This window comes from Pimephales promelas, chromosome 8, assembly GCF_988280905.1.
Source record: "Pimephales promelas chromosome 8, fPimPro1.hap1.1, whole genome shotgun sequence".
NCBI lineage: Eukaryota > Metazoa > Chordata > Actinopteri > Cypriniformes > Leuciscidae > Pimephales > Pimephales promelas.
In genome coordinates, this window is record NC_142776.1 from 19,091,583 (window position 1) to 19,113,315 (window position 21,733).

Genomic DNA, 21,733 nt, shown 5'->3' on the forward strand with positions numbered 1-21,733 from the left:
GGACCAGTTTGTCCACTGCTCGCTGAAAGAGGGAGCACAGACACACAGGCAAAAGGGGGGAAAACTGAGATATGTAGAACAGTGATTCTCAACCAGGAGGAGTGGAAAGCCATTTTAGCTTTCATAAACCGATAAATTATGACAGTAAAAGGGGTACAAGATGCACCACTTGTAGGAAAATGAATTGGAGAAATCAAAAGCAACTTTAGCTATAGACGCTTTCATCAGACGCGTTGCCATGGTGATGAGCTGGCCCAAAGTTAACTTCGGTTCTGTTCGTTTATTAGTGTTTACTGGATAATGTGGCATTGGCTACAAATGCAGTGAAAGTTTGGTATTAAATTCGGTATTAAAATAGCCTATATGTAATAGCCTGAGTGATAACCGGTACGGTGTTTCCCATACATTTATTAGTGGCAGCCCACCACATTATCAGCGCTGACCGCCACATATTGATTTCCGTGTTTTTAACAATTTAAGATGGGAAAAGTTGTATTTGACTGCAGAGTTGCGTGCAGCGCATATTAACCCCCCCCCCTCTCTCTTTCTCTCGCAAACACATTGACAGCGGACCAGTCTGTGTATTGAATGGTTAGTATCATAAACAGCGCTGCACAGATCCATCCAACATGCTGTCAATGTGGAGACCCACCTTTAAAAAAGGTTAGCAAGCATGCAAGAAGCCTAGCTAATAAGGAGAGTTATGTTAACCTTATCAAACCCCGCCGTCGCGCTCGCCACAGTTTTTTTTTTAACACTGCGGTAAATCAGACACGTCGGTAGAAAAACATCTTCTCATTTTTGTTCAACGGGTCTGGTAGTGTCACATTTCCGTTTGGCCGGGTTATTTTCTTTGACTGGCAAGAAATACCAGTTATGGATTGTCTCCTCTCCGCAAGCAGTGGTGGAATGTAACGAAGTACAAATACTTCGTTACTTTACTTAAGTACATTTTTCACGTATCTTTACTTTACTTAAGTACAATAAATAGTGCCTACTTTTTACTTTTACTTCGTTACATTTTGCAGCAATTATTATACTTTCTACTCCACTACATTTCAACAACTTCTGTTACATTTTCGTTACATTTTCTGATCAGTTTTTCCCCTGCCAAAACGTAATCTGACCGTCCGTTCGTTGCACGTTTGTCTCACCAGTGACGTTTGGTTGCCATAGATACAGTATATCAACCCGGTCACACGCAGTGTGTTTATCGTGCAACTCATACGCGAAAATTTGTTTTTACGTGCATAGGAAACACACCGTGTGTAATATATGTTTGGTTTGGTTAGGATTATGGCAAGCCAAGAGGTTCAGAATTACACCATAAATTAATCTTGTTTACTGCCAAACATAGTTATTAACATATAGTAAGGATAAGCATGATGTGTATATTGCCTAATTGCAAGCTTGTTTCAGAAATGGTGACATTTTTTTCCATCATTATTGAACATCATTATAGGAGTATTAGGTTGAATGAGTTAGAATTAAATGTTTTATTAATCATTAGAAAATAGACATTAAGATAATAAATTGTTATGCAAGTACTTTTACTTTTAATACTTAAAGTACATTTAAAATAAAGTACTTTTTACTTTTTACTTAAGTATGGTTGTCATTGTGTTACTTCTACTTTTACTAAAGTAAATATTTATCTGGGTATTTGTACTTTTACTTAAGTACTGAGATTCAGTACTTCCTCCACCACTGTCCGCAAGTCTGCCGGAAGTTAAGTTTGGGCCAGATTAATGCACATGCGCAGTACCGTTTGTTTATGTTGTCACTGCTGAAAGCGTCTATAAATGTCCTGCCTTCAAGTTAACAGAGCCAATACGGTTGCACATTTGCACATTTGTTTTATTATTATATTTAATTTTTTATTTAGCAATTAGCATGAGAATTATATCAGAAATAGACGGGGCATCAGTTTACTGTAGCGCCGCGTCCATTGTAGACAGCATCACTGATTATAATGGATTCTATTTGCTTTTGTCACGTTGCACAGCTCGTGTTCACTAAAGCTGCATTCGAAACAGTAATATTGTGAAATATTGTTAAAATATTTGAAATAAGCAATTACTCCAGTCTTCAATGTCACAGAAATCATTCTAATATGCTGCAGCCTCAGACAGTTTTGATTGTGTTTCTAGATGTGAGCGGTTGGTCCATTTGACACAAGAGAATGTGATGAAAAGTTTTATAACTATTTTTGGTCTAAATGCTTCTTTTTGTCTCCCAAAGCTCAACAGGAAACCAAGGATGGCACATATTATATTTTATGTTTTATATTCCTCAAAAAATAGTGTTTTTCTATATAATTTGAAAGAATAATCTTACCTCATCAACTTAGAATCAACATTTAAAATAAATCTCTCTCTTGAAATATACACTATACAAAATGAATGTGTTGAAAGCATTCAGGTTATTTTTTTCTTCTTCATGGGAACACATTTTTGTTTATGGCACATGATTTCAATTCCATTATTGTTGGAGAATCACACAACAAATGCTCAGCTTCCCTCTATTATTCTCCAAATCATCCGTATTTTCTTTCCCCGAAGCGCTTTGTCTTGTGGGCCCTTTCCCCTAAGCAGTTAAATAAAGAAACAACATGGCTGCCCAATAGGAACTGTAATCTTTTGGCCGTCTTCCACAGACTCTGTTCACTCTGTGAAGGAAAAAGTGAGTTTGAGTGATCTCAGCCTTTGGTGAGGGACGAAGGCGTGATGCTGTCGGTAAGACAGGCAACAAACTCTGTTCCGTTGGGAGGAAGAGGGAGGTAGTGGAGGAGGAGGGAGTATTGAAGTCACACAAGTGACTGTTAACTTCTTTATCTGTGATTTTTAAAAACCTTTCATTCTTGATCAACGTGTTTTCCCAAAATGGCTTTTTTTTAGAGCACATCAAAGTGCAGTATCCTTGCGCATTTACAAGATGACGTCAAGGCTTGCGTGAGATTGATAAAGGCTGTAGAAAGGAAAAAAACAAAAACATTTGAAATTCAGAGGTCATTCGAGCCTTGAATGCAAGTGTTTATGTTATCACTATAAATACCCTACTGTCCAAAAGGTCTGTAAGATTTTTGAAATGTTTTTGAAAGAAGTCTATGCTCACCGGCTGCATTTAATTGAGCAAAAATATACAGTAAAATCTGTAATATTGTAAATATTATTACAAAAAGAACAAAATAACTATAAACATTGAAATTCTTTGTCATTTTGAACAATTGTGTCCTTAAACTGACTGACCCCAAATGGCACTGTATACAGTGTATATACATATTTACATAATGTAATGTCATTCCAAACTAATATGACTTACTTTTTGCTGTGGAACATTGAGATTTCTGAAGACTTGGAATATAGTTCACCAGTCCTGTGGGCCATTTTTATGATTCTTTTGTGGTTCTTCTTGTTATTATGGAGCCCCTGTCTTCATTTACTTACCATTTATGGAAAAGAGTGACTGATATTCTACATAATCATAGTAACCATATTCATAATAAAACTATGTGGCATACACTGATTTTAATCACAATAAACAGACATGAAAAGAAAGAAAGTAATACGGATTTGAAACTACATGGGAGAGCACAAAATATCGGCAAATCTTCATTTTTGGATGAACAGCTAAAATCAGTCTTTGCTTAACACTTTTCCTGAAGACATACATAAGACATTTTGAAGAGAGGAATCTTTATATCTCCCTCTCTCACACACAATAATAGTTTCCAAATGTTTTTCTGATCATTATCGCAGTGCGGTTGTGTGTTTGTCGTGTTGGAGCTGAAATATGAGGTCATGGTGTGGACAGAGAGAAAGACAGACCTGCAAGAGGACTTAACCTCAAGCTCTCTCACGGGAGTTTACTTCCTCAGGAAAAGATTTTGTACGTTTACATGTGTCACTCAGTGTGGTTGAGGAATGTGTTCATTAATGTGACCATTTCTTTAAAAAAAAAAAAAAAATCAGTCAGTTAGCAGCTCTAATAATGATTGGCTACATTCAGGGTTAGTGGGCAACAACAATTCCACTGCTGTATGATGATTATCTACCTGTAGCTATCTTCTGCCAGCTATCTTATGCAAGAATGTAAGAGCATACTTCTTACAAGTTCAAAGATATGGTCTATTAGGAAGCGTTTAGACATACTCCGTCGATTATGACGTCTCCTCCATTTATGGTAAAAATAATAATAATAATAATTTTAAAAAAATCCTTGCAGCTGTGTTTAGCAAACCTTAAAAAATAGCAACATTTGAAGTTTTACAGATTTACCGTAAATTTACAGTAAAATAAAAAATAAATGTATATTTCACAAGCTGAGGTATACAGTAGGTGCACAGTGTCATACACATAAACAACAAAAAAAAAATTACATTGCAAACATTAATAAGAAGTTATTATATACGATGTATTTACTTTTGTGTCATGCAGAAATCTGATTATTTCATTGTATTAAAGGTGCTCTATAACGTTTTTTTTTTTATTATTTTATAATGTTTCCTGGGTTGCCCTTATAATGTTAGTATGTCTTTTAGATCAATAATAGTCATAATTTAGAAATAAAAGGCATTTTTCCTAGCCTGATTTTAGCCTCTGCTTTGAACACTCTGTTTGAAGGGGCGTGTCTGCTGTGTGTATCCGGCCTCTGCTGTGATTGGCTGACATGCTTGCATATGAAATAGCAACATATTACATGTGAAACTGTCGAATAATTATACTACAGCTATTATACGTTTTTACTATTACAGCTATCGAGATTAACGAATCGTGAGATGTTTTTGAAGTATATAGATCTATTCCCGTCACATAAAGTGTAGCTGTGTTGAGCATTGAGCAAGCAGAGACAGTCTGTTGATCGCGAGAATGAAGATCTTACCATTGCAATGCAGTCTCTCTAACGTTACTCTCTAATGCAGCAGACACGATGATGTACAGTTAGAGCTTCGTTGTGCAGTGTAACGTGCGTCATTGAATTCATAACGAGTTCGGCAAGTGTCCAGATAAACTCGCGCTGTGATTGTTCCTTGATCGCTTTCTTTCTGTTTATAATTCACAATTTAAATAAGATTTTTTTTTCCATCCTACTAAAAGAAATGATGTGAAGTTGATTTTTAATCACTGGCCTGACTTACTGATGCAAAAACAGTATTGAACGATTTTAAAGTGAAAGATTTCCTGTCTGAACTTGAACAACAACACATCAGCTCGGTCTGAGGCCAGCTCTTGGCAAGTTGAGGAAACAAGTCGCCGGTGAAATGTTTGGAAATTTCCAGAGAAAATAAAATTAATCCATTGTTTCTTCAGAGGAACACTGATGTTTCTACATCCGAACACTGATCAACGGCCATGCTTCGGCTGCGCAGCTCCGTCTCGTCTATCACTGAACATGGGCTGGCATATGCAAATATTTGGAGTCATACATATTAAAGGTTCTCTGAGCGATCCTGGGTGTTGACGTTCGGAATATTTTCAAACAAATCGGAGGCTAGCTAGACCCTTTCTCCTCCGCATCTCATCTCCTCCCCCTCCCTTCCGTGCTTCCTGAAATAATTGTGAACGTGCATTTCTAGCTAATTATATCCTTGTGTGGGTTTGGCGAACATAAGCGTCAATTGACCCTTCGCTAAGCCACGCCCGAAAACCGCCACTGGCCAATCATGTCTTAGCAACCGTAACTATGCGCGGAAGGTCTGGCAAGCTTTCGAATGAGGGAAACATGCTGAAGCATTGTGCGTATGGATTGTGCAAATCTGATACCGGTATACTAAAAGTTTGGACGGGGGAGAGGAATTGTTCTCCTTCCAGAAAATCTAAAAGCCAAGGGGAGAAATGATTGACGTGATCTAGCGTTTATGTGCGAGACCCATTCACAACTACACTGATAAATGTCGACATGCTTAACAAAAACACCTATTGTTTGGAAATATTGACGGTTCTTTGGCCATAATGATAACGTAAAATAAGACGATTAAAGAGACAAGACAAAGGCTCACTGACATAGGCTACTTTAAAATATATTTCAGCATTTTGTTACTCAACGTCCTATTAACGTTAGCCTACCCTTTACTAAGTAACTTAACCCAATCCAATCGCAGCTCTCCCGGTATTAGTGTTATTCCACAAGATTTATTGATAAGCTGTTTGATTTATAATTATTAAGATTATTTTCACATACCCTGCTGTGTATGAACATAGCTGTTCCTCGATTTGTGTTTCCCATTTGAACGGTCAGCGTATGAGGCGCTGCTGCTTGCGCTGGGACTATAACGTTAGGCTTTAACTTCAATTTTTAAGAAATTATTCTCTAATCGGTTGCATATAATGTCGTGAATATATCCCTCGAATGCATACTGTAGTCCCTTTTGTCTTGCTCTCTCAGATATTTCACTTGTTCGCCGAAAATTACTAATTATCTCATTGAAATGTCTGATACCGGGTGCATCCACACTATAATAGATGGGCCAGCCGCGAAAGCTTGACAGGCGTAGCAACAGTAACTAGGGAGGGCGGGGCTTAGCGAAGGGTCAATTTAGAAGAAAAAAACAATTTAACGTTACCCACCCGTCCAGCAAAAACAGAGCAACCTGAATGTCGGACTGGAAGCCCTTCTGCCGCCGGAGTTCTCGCCATCGTTCAAAAGCTTTGCTACCGATGTAAATTCGGAACTTCGCACGTTCTTTATCCGACTCCTTCTTTTTAATTTGTTCTTCAGAACGACGTCTCTTTGGTCGTGTGTCGGCCATTTTTCAAACTTTCTGATGCTTCTGTCTCCTTCACACACACACCCCCTTCATGTGCACGCGCACTAACCCCCCAGACCCACCCTCAAATACTTCTTGCCAGTGATTGGCTGGAACACTGTTTGTTAGGTTTCGTGGTCCGGGTGAGACATGATTGTTTTTGTTGCCGTTTGTGGAGCCTGTGGTGTCTACAGAGGCCGCGTTTTTTTACAGTGTGTTTAGGGGACAGGCATCTAGCCGATAGTGAGGAGACGTTTGATGTATGTGACAAAAAATGTTTTGGCCCCACATCGCTTAGAGAACCTTTAATGATCCCGACTTTTACGTCAGAGTCGGTATTATGTGGAGATTCGCCTGTTTTTCAGGGGTGTTTTTCAAAAACGAGATTTAAGTAAGAAGGAGAAAACAATGATGTTTGAGACTCACTGTATGTCATGTCCATGTACTGAACTCTTGTTATTTAACTATGCCAACATAAATTTAATTTCACATTATAGGGCACCTTTAACAGAATTGTTTTTATGAGTCACAGTTGAAATGAATTTAAATGAAAAATTTCCCCACTGTATCTTTTTTTTTTCTTTGAGACTCATTGGAGACACACTGGCTTTACTGTCTGAGTCTGCTCATCTGCCCAGGTCGTCCTGAGCTTTATCGGCTGATGGGTAAATGCAATGCTCCATCGCTTTCTCTTGGCAGGAGAGGCATAAGCCTAGCTGCAGGGTCCTCTCTCTACACACACACACACATACACACACCCTTATGGGTCCTTCATCTACTAGATTTGGTAGCTGATTACCCTCTGAGCACGAGAGAAACATTCTTCATTCATCGTCCCTTGTGATCTTGCTGCCATTTGGCATGTCTGTTGTTAAAGCTGACCTTCAGCTGGAAGCTGCACTACTTATTAAAGCACAACCTAAACATAAATGGAGATCTAATGACCTGCGGTGAATTAGACCAGACAAGTCTTGTGACCATTCGAAACAGAACTGCACCTTGAACCTTTCGCCATCATTTCGGTGTAGGTGCCAAGAGGATCCTGTTTAACATTCATCACCGATGGCTGAACAGTGTCATTAGGTGCTGTTATCTTGACACAGTGCTTGTTTTTCTCCTCATTATTCCATGATCTCTCTCTCTCTGTTGTGTTTCAAGGTCATGGCTCAGAGCGTGTGTCCGTTCCAATTGTACGGTACAAACACATCACTGCTTGCCTAGTTTCTGTGGTAAGAGCCTCACTGACCTCCTCGAATGTGGGCCAATTAAAGGAGTCTGACATAGGAGGGCACTAACGTGTGAGGCCTTTCTTCTTTGTGAAAGTGATTAAGGGGGTAAATCTTCCCATTTAGGGAGAGAGAGAGAAAACTGGAGAGAGAGTAGGCTATTAAAGAGGACAGATGGGTAGAAAGATTCTTGGTAATGAGCAGGAAGTATGCTGTATGCCATCTTGTGTGTTTGTGACTTGTGTATAAAATGTGTTCTGAATAATAATGAATAAATATATAATTATACACATTATTTATTCATTATTTATTGATATATATATATATATATATATATATATATATATATATATATATATATATATATATATATATATATTTTTTATTTTTTTATTATTACTATTATTAATAATTTAAATCTTTTTTTATATTTTATTTTAATTTATACATAATATATATTTTTATTTAGTATAGCATTTTAGTATAGCATTATGTTAATTTGAATGCATTAGAATTTAGAAAATAAAATATATTACTTATAAATTATTAAAAACTATATAAACTAATAAATACATTATACATAAATAATAATCATTAATAATGTGTATACATTTATTTATTTATTAATTATTAATATTTTATCTGCATATCATGTAAGCAAATTGATTTTTACTTTGGCTTGCACTGAATTTGCACTGAGTTGTAAAACTAAAGTCCACCATACCGAGCATGAATGACAGACCCATATGGATTTCATTTATGTATAATTAATATAATTACCTTATCTTGTAAAATGTATAAGTACCTTGTATTGGCCAGGTCTGGCCAGGTTGCCGTTGTGAATGAGAATTTGTTTTCAATCGGCCTACCTGTTAAAATAAAGGTTAAATAAATAAAATAAATAAAAATAATTTGTTTATGTAGAAAATATATAAATTATTATGATGTAGAAATATGTAAACCTATTTGTAAACAATCTCATGTTCTGAACTGTGTTTAATAAAAGTACATTGTTATGCTGGGGCAGGTACCAAAATTTGCAAAATTGCTGTAATTTTTTTTTAAACTTTTTTTTATGGTATTACAACACAATCCATTTTCTCTGTACTTAATTTATTGCCTGTTTTGTCTATTTACACATGCTTGCGTAATGGTTGACGGTCGCCCTTGTCATTTACAATGACAGAACTGCAAAATGAAAACACTGTTTTCATTTTTAATTGTGCAGATTTTTTTGCTATGGGTTTTTGGCTTGAACATAGCCTTACGGGATGCTTTGATCTTCTGCATACTTATGGCATGGATTTGAAGTGACTTTACAGAGTTCTATTATATGTAAAAGCCTGTACTAGTGATACCATTTAAACAGTCAAACAATGTATCATAAGTAAAACAGCATGTTTCCAGAATAATGAGGCAGAATATGTATTTAGAATGCGTGTTCACGTCGTGTTTTCTATTATTTGCAGGTCCATTGTCTCGGAGCCCTTGTGAACTTTTGCCAGTTGGGGTGGGTCACCCGGTTCAGGCCATGTTAAAGAGTTTTACTGCCCTATCAGGCTGTGCTAGCCGAGGAACCACCAGTCTTCCTCAAGAGGTGCACATCATCAACCTGCGAAAAGGCAATGCACAAGGAGCCAGAGAGAAACCATCAGAGGTACAGTAAGGTTCCTTCACTACTAGACCTCAAATGCTGCAACAGATGTGCACTAACCCCTTTTCATAAGCATTGATTAGCTCATTTCAGTTATGTCATAATTAAAGGGTTAGTTTACCCCAAAATGAAAATTAAGTCATTAATTACTCACCCCCATACTGTACCAACCCCGTAAGACCTTCGTTCGTCTTCGGAACACAAATGAAGATATTTTTTATTAAATTTGAGAGCTGTATAACTACCACATAGGCTCCTAAGGGACTGGCTCTTGACGGCCCAGAAAGTCAATGGAGAAAATGTTTAAATATTCCATGTGACTACAGTGGCTCAACTATAAGTTTATTAAGCGACGAGAATACTTTTTGTGCGAAAAAGCAAACAAAATAACGACTTTATTCGACTATTCCTTTTCTTCCTTGTTGGCCTGAAACGAGACTTCCATAGGATTTCCACGACGCATGCGCGAGAACTGAACTGAAGTAGTTGAAGGAGATTGCAATTCTCGCGCATGCGTCGTGGAAATCGTATTGAAGTCTCGTTTCAGGCCAACAAGGAAGAAAAGGAATAGTGGAATAAAGTCGTTATTTTTGTTTGTTTTTTCGCACAAAAAGTATTCTCGTCGCTTGATAAACATATAGTTGAGCCACGGTAGTCACATGGAATATTTAAACATTTTCTTCATTGACTTTCTGGGCCGTCAAGTGCCAGTCCCTTAGGAGCCTTATGTGGTAGTTATACAGCTCTCAAATTTAATCAAAAATATCTTCATTTGTGTTCCGAAGATGAACGAAGGTCTTACGGGGTTGGAACAGCATGGGGGTGAGTAATTAATGACTTAATTTTCATTTTTGGGTGAACTAACCCTTTAAGCGTTTGAACACGTATGCTATCAAAAAACAGCATGATCTCAAATGTACTCTTAGTAAATAAAAATGTGAATCGAACAAACCCCAAACATAATTTCAGTCATGTTAAGTTTTAGAATTAACGATCACTTGAGACAGCAGTTACCACAACATAACAAAGTTGTGTTGTTATTATATACATACATGTTATTAGCATACAGGCTAACTTGACTAGTGACATGTATTAATGCATTTATTAAATCAATGAACTTTAAAATTCGAACACATTATTCTCTATGAGTGTACACACATCTGTCCGCGGCACCCAGCAACGGCTCAGGACCGTGTTCAAAATCCTGCTGCGCCACAGAGCGCCATTTACATAGTTTTATATAAAATTTAAATTATTTTTGTCTCAAATCATTGCTATGGATCCTGACTTCACTCTATGCTGCAATATACATTTAGTTATGCATTCATTTACAGAAATCAGCTGCTTGAATGACAATTGGTGATGTTATTGGATTTTTCAAGTGAGATTCTCAATTCATTCAGTTAACGGATGCTCTGAGGTAAAGTTTTCTGACTGCAGACTCAGCAATGATTTCATGTCATTAAACATAACAATATTGCTGGCCATACACTGATTAGAAAGTGCGCATCCGGTGTGCGATACTTGGAGTTGTCCTAGACGTGACGCGACGCTTCTCGTCTTTATTCAATCGATTAATCGATCTGTTTGCATGTTAATATTCAATGGTCAAACTAGGGATTCAAATGAATTTACCACTTTCAATTATAAGTCCCTGAAGGTCACCAAGGCTGCATTTATTTAAAGTCCCCGTGAAATCAAAATTGAACCTATTTACTTTGTTAGCGCATATTACTAGTCTTGTGGTTAACAATTAATCCGTGCACGTAAAAATATATTAAAAAAATGTTTTACCTTGGTAATCTTTAATCAAAATCTGAAAAGTTACTTCCGGTCTGGAACGGTTTCTTTTTCTGATGACGTTGGTTTCACAGTTTGGGTGGGGAAACGCTTAACCACTCCCCTCAAACCGTTAGTTTACTATGAGCGAGAGATGGAGAGGAGGAGCGCTAGAGTAAAACCCTGCCCTCTGTTCAATATTCCGTTTCACTTGGAAATACGTCACAGCACTGGAGAAAAATCGTTTGCAACTTCCGGTTCACGGGGACTTTAAGTAATAATACAGTAAAAAACAATAATCTTATGAATTACTATTACAATAAAAAATAACTGTTTTCTAAACTGTAGTTGCAAGTGGGTAGCTTGACTATATTTAAACCATATTACATTGAGATGAGATTGTTGCTTCACAAGCTACATTTTCAAAAGTAGCTTTCCCAACTCTGATTTGCACTTTAGCAGTTATGTATTTCAGCACGTTCATGCAGACTTAAACACAGACTAGCAGAAAGGTTGACTAAAGACCCCTTTTGAGCACTATTTTAGATTGTTCAAATAGCAATTTCCCTGTTATGAAACATCAAACCACTAAACCTGGGAAGCCTAGAGTTGTTTAAAGGGCTTCATGGCAGAGCTGTTGCTTGTAAGTTTAACTTGCAATGATAAAGTGGTTATAAACATACTTTGATTTTGAACTTGGCTGAGATGAGGTGAGTTGGCTGGATTGTTAAGTTGTTAGTTGGTGGGTGTTGTTGAAACAGTGTGGGGTGCGCCCAGAGTTTGAGTATGAATTGATGTTGTAATTGCTGGAAAAACCTTTTGGCCGAGAGCATTGCTGACTCTAGATGTTCGCAGTCAGACGGTACAATCTCATCTTTGCGTTATCATTTCTGTAATTAGAGTGTAGTGCTTTTCTGAAATCAAAAAGCGATTCTGATATGAACCCTTCCTGCCCAAGTTGTGCGTTTTTTTTTTAAACTCTGATTAGTAACCAGTGAGTATGGAAACACAATATGTACTTGGAGAAAGATTGGCCGTCAAGTTTTCAGCCTTCACATATCACCAAATACAACGCCATTGGGCCTCAGGAAAGTTTGTGGTAAATTTTTGAGGCTCTGTCTGGACTTTTGTGAGCGAAAAGGGAGGAAGAAAGAGGCAGTGAGAGGGGCCAGAAGAAGAAAGAAATACAGAAAGAGTGCAAATGGATGCAGTTGTCGGGCACTATCAGCCACGCGGATCGAGAAAGGCTTTTTTTTCCCCCTCTGGACTTTGTAAGGCTTGGGCCCACAGCTCTATTGAAATACAATATTGGTCCCTGCCGACACAGACAATGATGGCTTTAAACCGCCTCGCTTTCACTGTTGTGTGTTTTTTGCATCAGGGAGCAAGTATCACTCAACTGGGTCAGCGCGACAAAAGGCTCTCTTCTTCACCCCTGCCAGGGTTCAAAGCCCACTTGGATTTTACTCTGTGGCGCTCCATTAGACTGCCGCTCATATCCATACCATGTACTGTGTGCCCTCACGCATTGTAATCAGGATCGCTGTTGTTCCCTCCACCCTGACAGACAGGAAGCAGAAGAAAAGCGCACTGGCCAAAGCACAAGAGCGGATCGTTGTAAACATCCGTGCCAGAGAGATCAGATTGTTGTTGGTGGCTTCAGTTCGTGAAACAAAAGCCCGAGGAATGCTATCTGACATATCTCAGAAGAGTAAGCAGAGAAAAAACTGAGCGAGTGAGAGAGAAAAAAACTACTTTTGTTTGCAAGTTGTCAATCCCTAAGTCATTTGCAAACAGAAGATTCAAGTGTTTGATAAACAAAATAAATGCTTTTATAGGCAGAATTCACTCGACTTTTTTTTTGGTAACTGCTTGCTGAAATTCACTACAGTCTCATGCTCAATTTGTTTCAATCAAAGTTTTCAGTTTTTATTGTCTTTATATCAAATGCAATGGTGAGTAAATAAAATAAAGCTATCTGCCAGTAAGTTTATTAGCATCTAGCTACTGTAACATGCATCAAGTTTATTTCCAGAACTCCATATGATCTCACATTAAGCCACTAAAATAAAAATATGTCTTGTTGCTTTTTGCCAGTGAGCCTTATTACTCTTTTTCACTCATATACATTTAAAAATAAAATAAAATAAAATAAATTTACCTTTAAAAATGCAGTTTAAAGCAACTATGTGTAAGAATTTTTATGAATGAATCATTTTTTTTATTGCCAATGTGTGAACAACTTACACAAATACACATACACAACAAATACACATTGTTATCAAACTATTTGCACTTAGTATTTTTTTAATATATTGTCCATCTCTCTGTTTTTCGCTGCAATACATCCTGCTGCTACAGATATCTGCACTTATGTGTATAATAATTGTAAAATCTAAAATTGCACGCATTTTATATATTGCACATATTTATATTTATATTATTTCTCTTTTATTCAGAGCCTGTATATTGTGAATGTACTGTAGAATGACAATAAAATCAGTCTAAGTCATCAAAACAGCAGAGCTTGTGCAAAAATATCCACATCTCCATGATCAGATGCTTTCTTAAAGTTACACTCTGTAACTCTTTTAGTTTATTCTTAGCTAAAAACACTTAGTTCTTTCAAAAATATATGTGCTCATTAATGTATATTTACTTCGTTCAAGTAATAAAGTATTTTCGTGAGTGTAAAATTTGCCATTGAAAATTCATACGGGTAAGGGGATCTAATGTCGGTCGCCATGTTGCCCCTCCATCTTGAAAGTACATTAGCCAAAGAGGGACATACCCGTTAATTCAAGCTTCGCCTTTCGCGTTTACGTTTGAGTTAACACTCATGGACGAGGTCGAACTGGAAGCCATGTTAATCTAGGACTACATTGGCCACCGTAGGAGTTAAAACGAAATCGGAATTGAGAGGAACAGAAACTAATATTAACTGGATGGTCATATACCTTTTCACCGCTAGATGGGGGTAAAAATCACACAGTGTAACTTTAACTGCTGTTTTCTCACTGCTGTCATTTTTTGTTTTGTTTATTTTGTTGTTGAGAGGAAAGCACATATTTGCATTCATCTAAACGTCGCTCTCAGCAGCGAGGATGGCATCGGGATGTTCGTTAACCATATATCGCTGCAAAGATTTTTAACTTCTTTTTACTTCTAAGCAAAGAGTGAAAAAAAACCCTGCTGTGAGTATATCAGGGTATTGTATCACGTTCATCATTACTGAATCATCTCTTGTACCTTGTGTTTGCACGAGTGCAAGCACAAGCAATACGTTGCTGGCTGCAGTTCACTTAACAGCCACTGGTGTCACTAATAACAAGGGCTTCTGAATTCTACCATTCAACCAGAAAGAAGTCATGTAACCATTTCAATAACTCTGAAGATGTTCAGTTAAGCTAAAAAAAACCCCCCTAAGAGTCCCTTTAAGTCACATGTGTCAAACTCAAGGCCCGCGGGCCACAACCGGCCCGCAAATGAATTATTTTTGGCCCGCATGACAAAATGTATTTATTTTTAGAGCTGGCCCGCCGTCACTGTGTCACGTGACAAGCAATGACGCGTCACCATGGAAACATGACCGCGAAAGCGTGACATTCTGGGCGGTAACCCGGATGAGTGGCCATTATGGGGGCACTCGGATGTAAACAACAGCATTTACTGCACTATGTATGTACTACGGAACACATTGTTACACTAAAAAACACAGAAAAAACCCTTGGTAGGTACGAAATCATATAGAGATGGACTTACCAAGCAGGAGAGAGCGTAATATTTTGACAAACTAAAGTTAATATGTGGTAATGGTGAGCTTCTATAGCCCGTACTGCAATTCTTCCTTCTATTTTCTTGTTCCGACATAGGCTACGCTCAGATTGTCAGTCCAAAAAGCACATGAAATCCGTTTCAAGCTAGCAGCTACATCCATATGTGGTTTGAAATCCTATTCAAATACCATATGCCTCAGTCTGAACGATCGGATTTCGGATGGAATGCGACTTTCACGCCACATAAAATGTAACGTTAAACATCAGTTTTAGAGAAGATCATGCTGCAAGTCGCTGCCGAAACAATGCTGTGTTGTTGCAAAGTGCCGGACGAGCAGAAAAATATTATTTCTGAAACATTTATTGAAACCGGCGCTGACAAGAACGCGGAAAAAGCCGTAACGTTGCATAACAGATTCCTACCGTTCTGCAGCTCAATACGCAATTCCACCAGAGGCTGTTGCTTAAAGTCCCTAATATAGTCCAGCGCGGCGGTGGCTACACACATCCATGTTGTAAAAATTAAATAAGAAAACATCACTATTGCAAATGCAAACCCCTCCATCAGTGTCAATGTCAGTGCCGTATTGCTGATGCTGTGCCTCTGTCAACCACAAACGCCTTCTTTCATCAGTTTTTGCACTCTTCTCTTTAACGTTTGGTAGTCTGTAACTCAAAAGGTATTTTCCCCGATGTGACAGTGACAGATTAGTACAGACCAAAACTCGGCCATTTTTCAGCATAAATAATCAGCCAAATTTGAAGGAAGGTGAACTTTGAAAAGGTGGACTTTCATTTTTGCATTTCTTTCTCTTGCTATAATAGGACATTTGATTTTCCTTTGAAGTAAATAACTTTTGTAAATAACCATAAGAAATTAGTGAAACTGATTTTATTTATTAATTTTATTTTATTTTATTTCCTAATTAATGTTGTTTTATTGGCAATAATATATAGACCTTGTTGTTTTCAGGTTCATAATAATAATACGTTGTTTCAATAAGTGTTTAACCTGTCCGGCCCTTGACCTATAGCAATTTTTTGATCTCGGCCCACTGTGTATTTGAGTTTGACACCCCTGCTTTAAGTGGTCTCATAGCCTAGCCAAATCACTAAAGCCTGGTAAAAAGTTTTTTGTTCTGTTGAGTGTGAAGTGTCTGGTGAGAAATTTGTGTAAAACCAATGCAAACAAAATTTATCCCAAAAAACCAAAACACTTTTTAAAATAAATTCTTTTCTTATTTGAGCTATTTATTAGAGAATCCTGACAAAAGGTGTATAATGGTTTCCCCCAAAAATATTGAACAATATTAAACCGTTTTCAACGATAATAATAATAAATGTTTCTTGAGCACCAAGAAACAGCTGGAGCTGGTTGGGTAGTTAGTCTGAACAGTGCCCAAAACTGTTTTAAGACTGTTTTAGTCCAGCCTGGTAGACAAGCTTTTTCAGCAGGATTTCTGAGTGTGTAAGCGTCTCTAGGCGATTGATCCAAACAGCAGGTCATGGATAAACACCAGCACGTCTGATAGCATGACTCCTCTGTGCACGAGCTCCATGAGTCACAGGTCGTGCTATTGGATCCCATCCTCTAAATGTGCTTCGTCAGGACTTTGCAGTGGCCTGAAACCATGTCCTGGAGATGTGTGAAAGTCAACATGTCTCAACTAGCCATCAGGATTCCAGCAGCCTACAGCGGAAAGCGGACTGGAGCTCTGCCGATGATGTATGAGCCATGTCATTTTCTGCTATGCTATAGTGCCATTAGCACTTCGTTTTTGTTGGCAAATGGCTAAAGAGCTCAATTCCCCATGATGCTATTGTTGTGGTTTTGTATCAGTATCGTGGTAACAGATTTGCCATTTTTTGTGCTATTTGCACATAACTGGTTAACAATTGAATGGAGGCCAAGACTGTGTTTACTCAGCACATTCTAGGGCCTTGTTGGAGTCATGACTGCAATATGTCTTGGTTCGTTTTCCTTATGCAGATTTATTATGTAAATTTTTCTTCATTGTAGTGGAAAAAGGGAGAATAGGATATGTATAACATGAATAATACAAAGCAAATGCTGCGACTAGCTCGGCAAGTACAATGCAACAAAATAGAATTGCAAGTTTCCATGTAGCTTCCTAAATTATGCAAAAAGCTTGTGGAGACACTAGTGGAACCAAACAATATGGCAGAAATAAAGACAAACTGTCAACCTACACATTGTAAAATTGTATCTTTACATTAAACTTGAGAAAGAATAACATCACAAAAATGTACAGTTACGTGCTCTTAATGAACCAATGAGCGGATTTTAAGCTTTCCCCTTAAGCCTTATGAGGTGAGTTTTGTCTACAAACACAGGAAGATAACACTATTCCTCTCTGTGCATTCCAAGCCATAGATCTTTCAAAGATCAGTCCATATTGTGCTCAGTGATCGGAAGAGAAGATTAAGGATTCACTGAACAAAAGTATAATGACAGCTGTTGATGTAGACACATCCAGGCTGGCGAGCTTTTCTACCTAAAGAACAATGGAACAGAATATAACTATACACAAATATATGGAAAATGCTGGACCAGGTTGTTAACAGAGATTCTGATGTTTGTCGTATCTGTATTTAAAAAAAAAAAAACAAAAAAAAACTTCTTAAGTAATAAATATGTTAACATCCATAAAACAACATAAATGTACTTAAGACTTCATATTTTGTAGCAATTCACAATATAACAGTATCATATTGGATATTGGCCAATATTTTATTATTATTATTATTATTATTATTATTGATCTGAATCAGCAAATATTGGATATTTATTGGGAATGCACATTTCCCCAATTCTTATATAATTAAGTTAACTTTTGCTCTCAAACTAACACACACTTTATTTTTAATAACACTAATAATTATATAACAGTCTTAAATGTTTAGCAAAAATGAATGAATATCTATATCAAAATATATATATTGATGGCTGGCTTTTAGTTTTTAGCATTTTAGTAGAGAAAATAAGTATTAATATCGGCCATATAGCCATTATTCAAATGCTATTATAGCATTTATTGATATTTTGTATTTGCTTTTATTTTTCTATTTTCATTTTAATTTTAGTTGTGCTTTTCTCATTTTTTGAAATATTTCTATTTAGCTTTAATTAGTTTTTTAGTTTTCAGTTGAATTTTTTTATGACTTTTTCAGCTTAATTATTTTGGTAATTTTTCCAGTTCATTTCTCTTATTTCAGTTAGTTGCCATGGCAAGTTTTTTACGTTAGACATTTGACATATATTGTTTTTGACCCATTGAAAAGTGTTGTCTTGCTGTAAGTATAGACCTAACTATATTTTATAATTATAATGGGAAAAAAAGCTTAATATGTTCTTTAAAAAACAAAGCTTAATATCTCAGCCAACTTTTTCTTTCCAAATAACCTGTCTTGGTTTGAGTATGATTATGATGGAAGTCAAAAGTACAGATTAAGCTAATTGTTATTATTTAATTTTTTTTTTTTTTACACTGTGACCATGTGTCCAAAGTGCCCTTTGCGGTCGGATGTTTCTTTTAAAAACCACTACTCCAGTTACTGGTCTCGAATTCAGCTTGTGTGGCTCAGAAACCAGTAAACTATAACATCCCAAAGGGGAACTGTAGGGTCATTCTAATGGTAAAATTCTCAGAAGACTGTCATTCACTCAATATCTGTTTCTCACTGTGGTTGAAGTTCATGTTTTTGTCCATTGTGGTTCTCTGCAAGATTAAAAATAAGCATTGTCTTGCTAATCACACAGAATGCTGAGCCCAGGCATTGTCTTCCTTCCTTTGGGATTACATTGTTTATAAGTGTCCTAATGTCATGCAAGTCTATTTGTCCTTGACACGTTTATGCAGCCGATAGCGCCGCATTTCTTATGGTTTACATATGAACCCCTCTTGACTATTTTTTTTGGACTGCTTCCAGATGTTCTCCCTTTTTCTGCGGGGCCGTGTGCTCAGCGTGTACAGTATTCGTTTGCTTGCTTCACTGTGCTAATGAAGGAGTGCTGGGTTACCCGGCACGCCAAAACGTTCCTCACCAGTTATATTTAAGAATTTTTATGTATTGACGAAACTCGACTCTGTCCTGACACCTAGCTCAGTGTCTCTCAGGCCTTGTTCACCTGTGTGGTCCCTGGCTGGATGGTTGGAGGACAGATAAATCTGCCTGTCCGTGACTCTTTGGCAGCACAGAGGAGGTTTGGAAGGGGCTGAGGCCGGTTTGTGGGGTCATGGCTGAGAGAGAGAGAGTTTGGCCCTGTTTCTTAAATGGAGAAAGATAAGCACCCAAGGTTTTCTGGCTGGATCACAATGAGCCTTGAAATTAACAACCACCTACCTGGGGCATTGGCACAGATGTGTCCTTCTGGATTCACACACCCACATTTAAATCGCTAAACGCACAACCAAAACCTTCCTTCTCTCTTTTTTTTTTCCACAGATAAATACACACATACATACACACACTGTCCTTCAGTTCTAATCCAGCATGGAGACTGTAGGAGGGTCGTGTTTCATGTGCCCAGGCGCCACCGGCCTTCAACGACAGATGGATCAGATCCCAAGACATAAACAATTCAGCAAAGCCCTGATTTACTGCTCCTAAATACAATGTTGAAAACCTAGAGGGGCGATAGGGTTACTGTCCATCCCGGTTCCGCCAACTAGCGGGACTTGTCCGTAGTACACTATGCAGCATTAAGATTTGCAAACGTAATGGATTGATACAACCTGACAACCTTGGTCTGACCAATGTTCCCTCTAATCTTTAAACAATACTTTTCTCTATTTTATGGATATTTTAGCCACCTGAGCAAAAACATTCTTTATACCAGAACTGTTCAGTGTTATTAACTGACGTATGTATGTAGTTATAATAGCTTGTTTTCACGTGACGTCACGCCACTGCGTTGCCATGGCGTGAAATGCAAATGGAGGGCAGGAAGTAATTTGCTTTATATAGAAAGCACTATAACACACTCAAAATGCCTGTGTTTTGCGTCATTTATCGTTACTTAAATCGATCAAACCACGAGGAGTTTTTATCGTGTACCTAAAGTTGTTGTTCATACGGGGGGAAAATGCTAGAAATTGACCGAAAAACTCCCAAAAAACGGCTTGCAAACCCACGTTTGCGGTCGGGAGGAGCCGGATGGGAAAATGCCCGTGTGTGCAGTGATCACTTCGTCAAAGGTGAGTTAATACAACAATTCAAGTTGCTATGTTTGTGTAATGTGTAATGTTTCCGAACTTTGTAAATTCAAAGTATGCCTGCAAGACGAGGTAGTTCATAGTTGCTGATCTCTACCGCCTCGATTCAGTTGAAAAATCGCTCCTTTTCATAACGTAAGGATCACGTCCAAGTTGGTCCAACACATGTTTGATTTTTTTTGTTTACATCTTTCTCTTGTAATAGCGTGTAAAGTAGTACAGTACGTACTTTCCTCCATTTGGTCCATTGCGCTCTTCACTCCTTGCCCTCCATCTGAATTTTTCGCGTCATCATAATCACGTGACTGAAACCCAGCTATTGTAAATTTCTCAAAGTTTTGTTACTGTGCTGTGCCCATCGTCAGTAATTTCCACCAAGCCACTCTTACTCTACAGAGTTTGACCAGAGCATTGCCATTATCTCATTTAAACTACAATCAAATGGATTTCCCCACACATTTCGGGTCTGTCCTCTGCACGGCAATTTATTATTTCTGTGCGGCCATGCACACGCGCAACTTAGAGGGAATATTTGGTCTGATGTGATAACTTTTACATTTGTTTATTTATCACCAATTACTTAATCCCGAATATCCAGTACATTGTCCTGTACTATATGGAAATGTGGATTAAACCTCAGTTGTTTAATTGATTTATTTATTGATTAAAATGTTCCAAGCCAGATTTAAACTTGTTTCCCACAATGAACTCTGTACCAAAAATGTAGGCCTGGTTTCACAGACAGTAACCCCTGTCTGTGAAACCAGGCATGAATGTATTAAAATATTTGAAATAATGATAAGCTTTGACTTAGTACTCTGTCATAATGATGGATCCTGTGTTCGTTTTATATGTATGCCTCTGAGTTGAGAAACTGAGCAAATAGGAACACTGTCTTTCTAACATCCTCCTGTTAGAAATAACAGCACCACTTGCCCTTCAAATTGTGTGAATTTTGCAAGCTGTTTGTCATGCAACCTCTTGGAATGTAAGTCAGGTCATAGAGTTCATAAATTCATCTCATTTTGTTTGAAGCGGCCATTCTCTTGTTTGCTTTGGACTGGGTCTTGGATGCTTGTTTACAGAGTCAGCATGAATGCAGCCGGTCAGTCAGCAATTACGGCAAGGTTAGTCTCTGAACGCTCCAAGTCCTCCACATCCCCTCACAGGCTTAACTCTGTCAGACAGAGGTGAACACACTGGGTCTGAATTGTGAGGAAGAGTGTTTTGGGGTCATAGTCAAAACTCAAGTACATAGTATTTGAACTTCATTGCTGTCTTTAACTATTTTTTTTTTTTTTTGAATTTGTACCTTA

The 21,733-nt window shown here is 37.6% G+C and overlaps 1 protein-coding gene across 2 annotated transcripts in view; it reads left to right on the forward strand.

Annotated features, from left to right (window-relative positions):
• The window catches only part of tgfbr3 (transforming growth factor, beta receptor III), a 141,256-nt gene that overhangs the window by 38,664 nt on the left and 80,859 nt on the right, over nucleotides 1-21,733 (forward strand). For both annotated transcript variants that reach the window (XM_039691532.2, XM_039691533.2), the window contains exon 3: nucleotides 9,441-9,628. In XM_039691532.2, coding sequence (XP_039547466.2) covers nucleotides 9,441-9,628 — 188 coding nt within the window. The remainder of the gene's footprint in view (nucleotides 1-9,440; nucleotides 9,629-21,733) is intronic.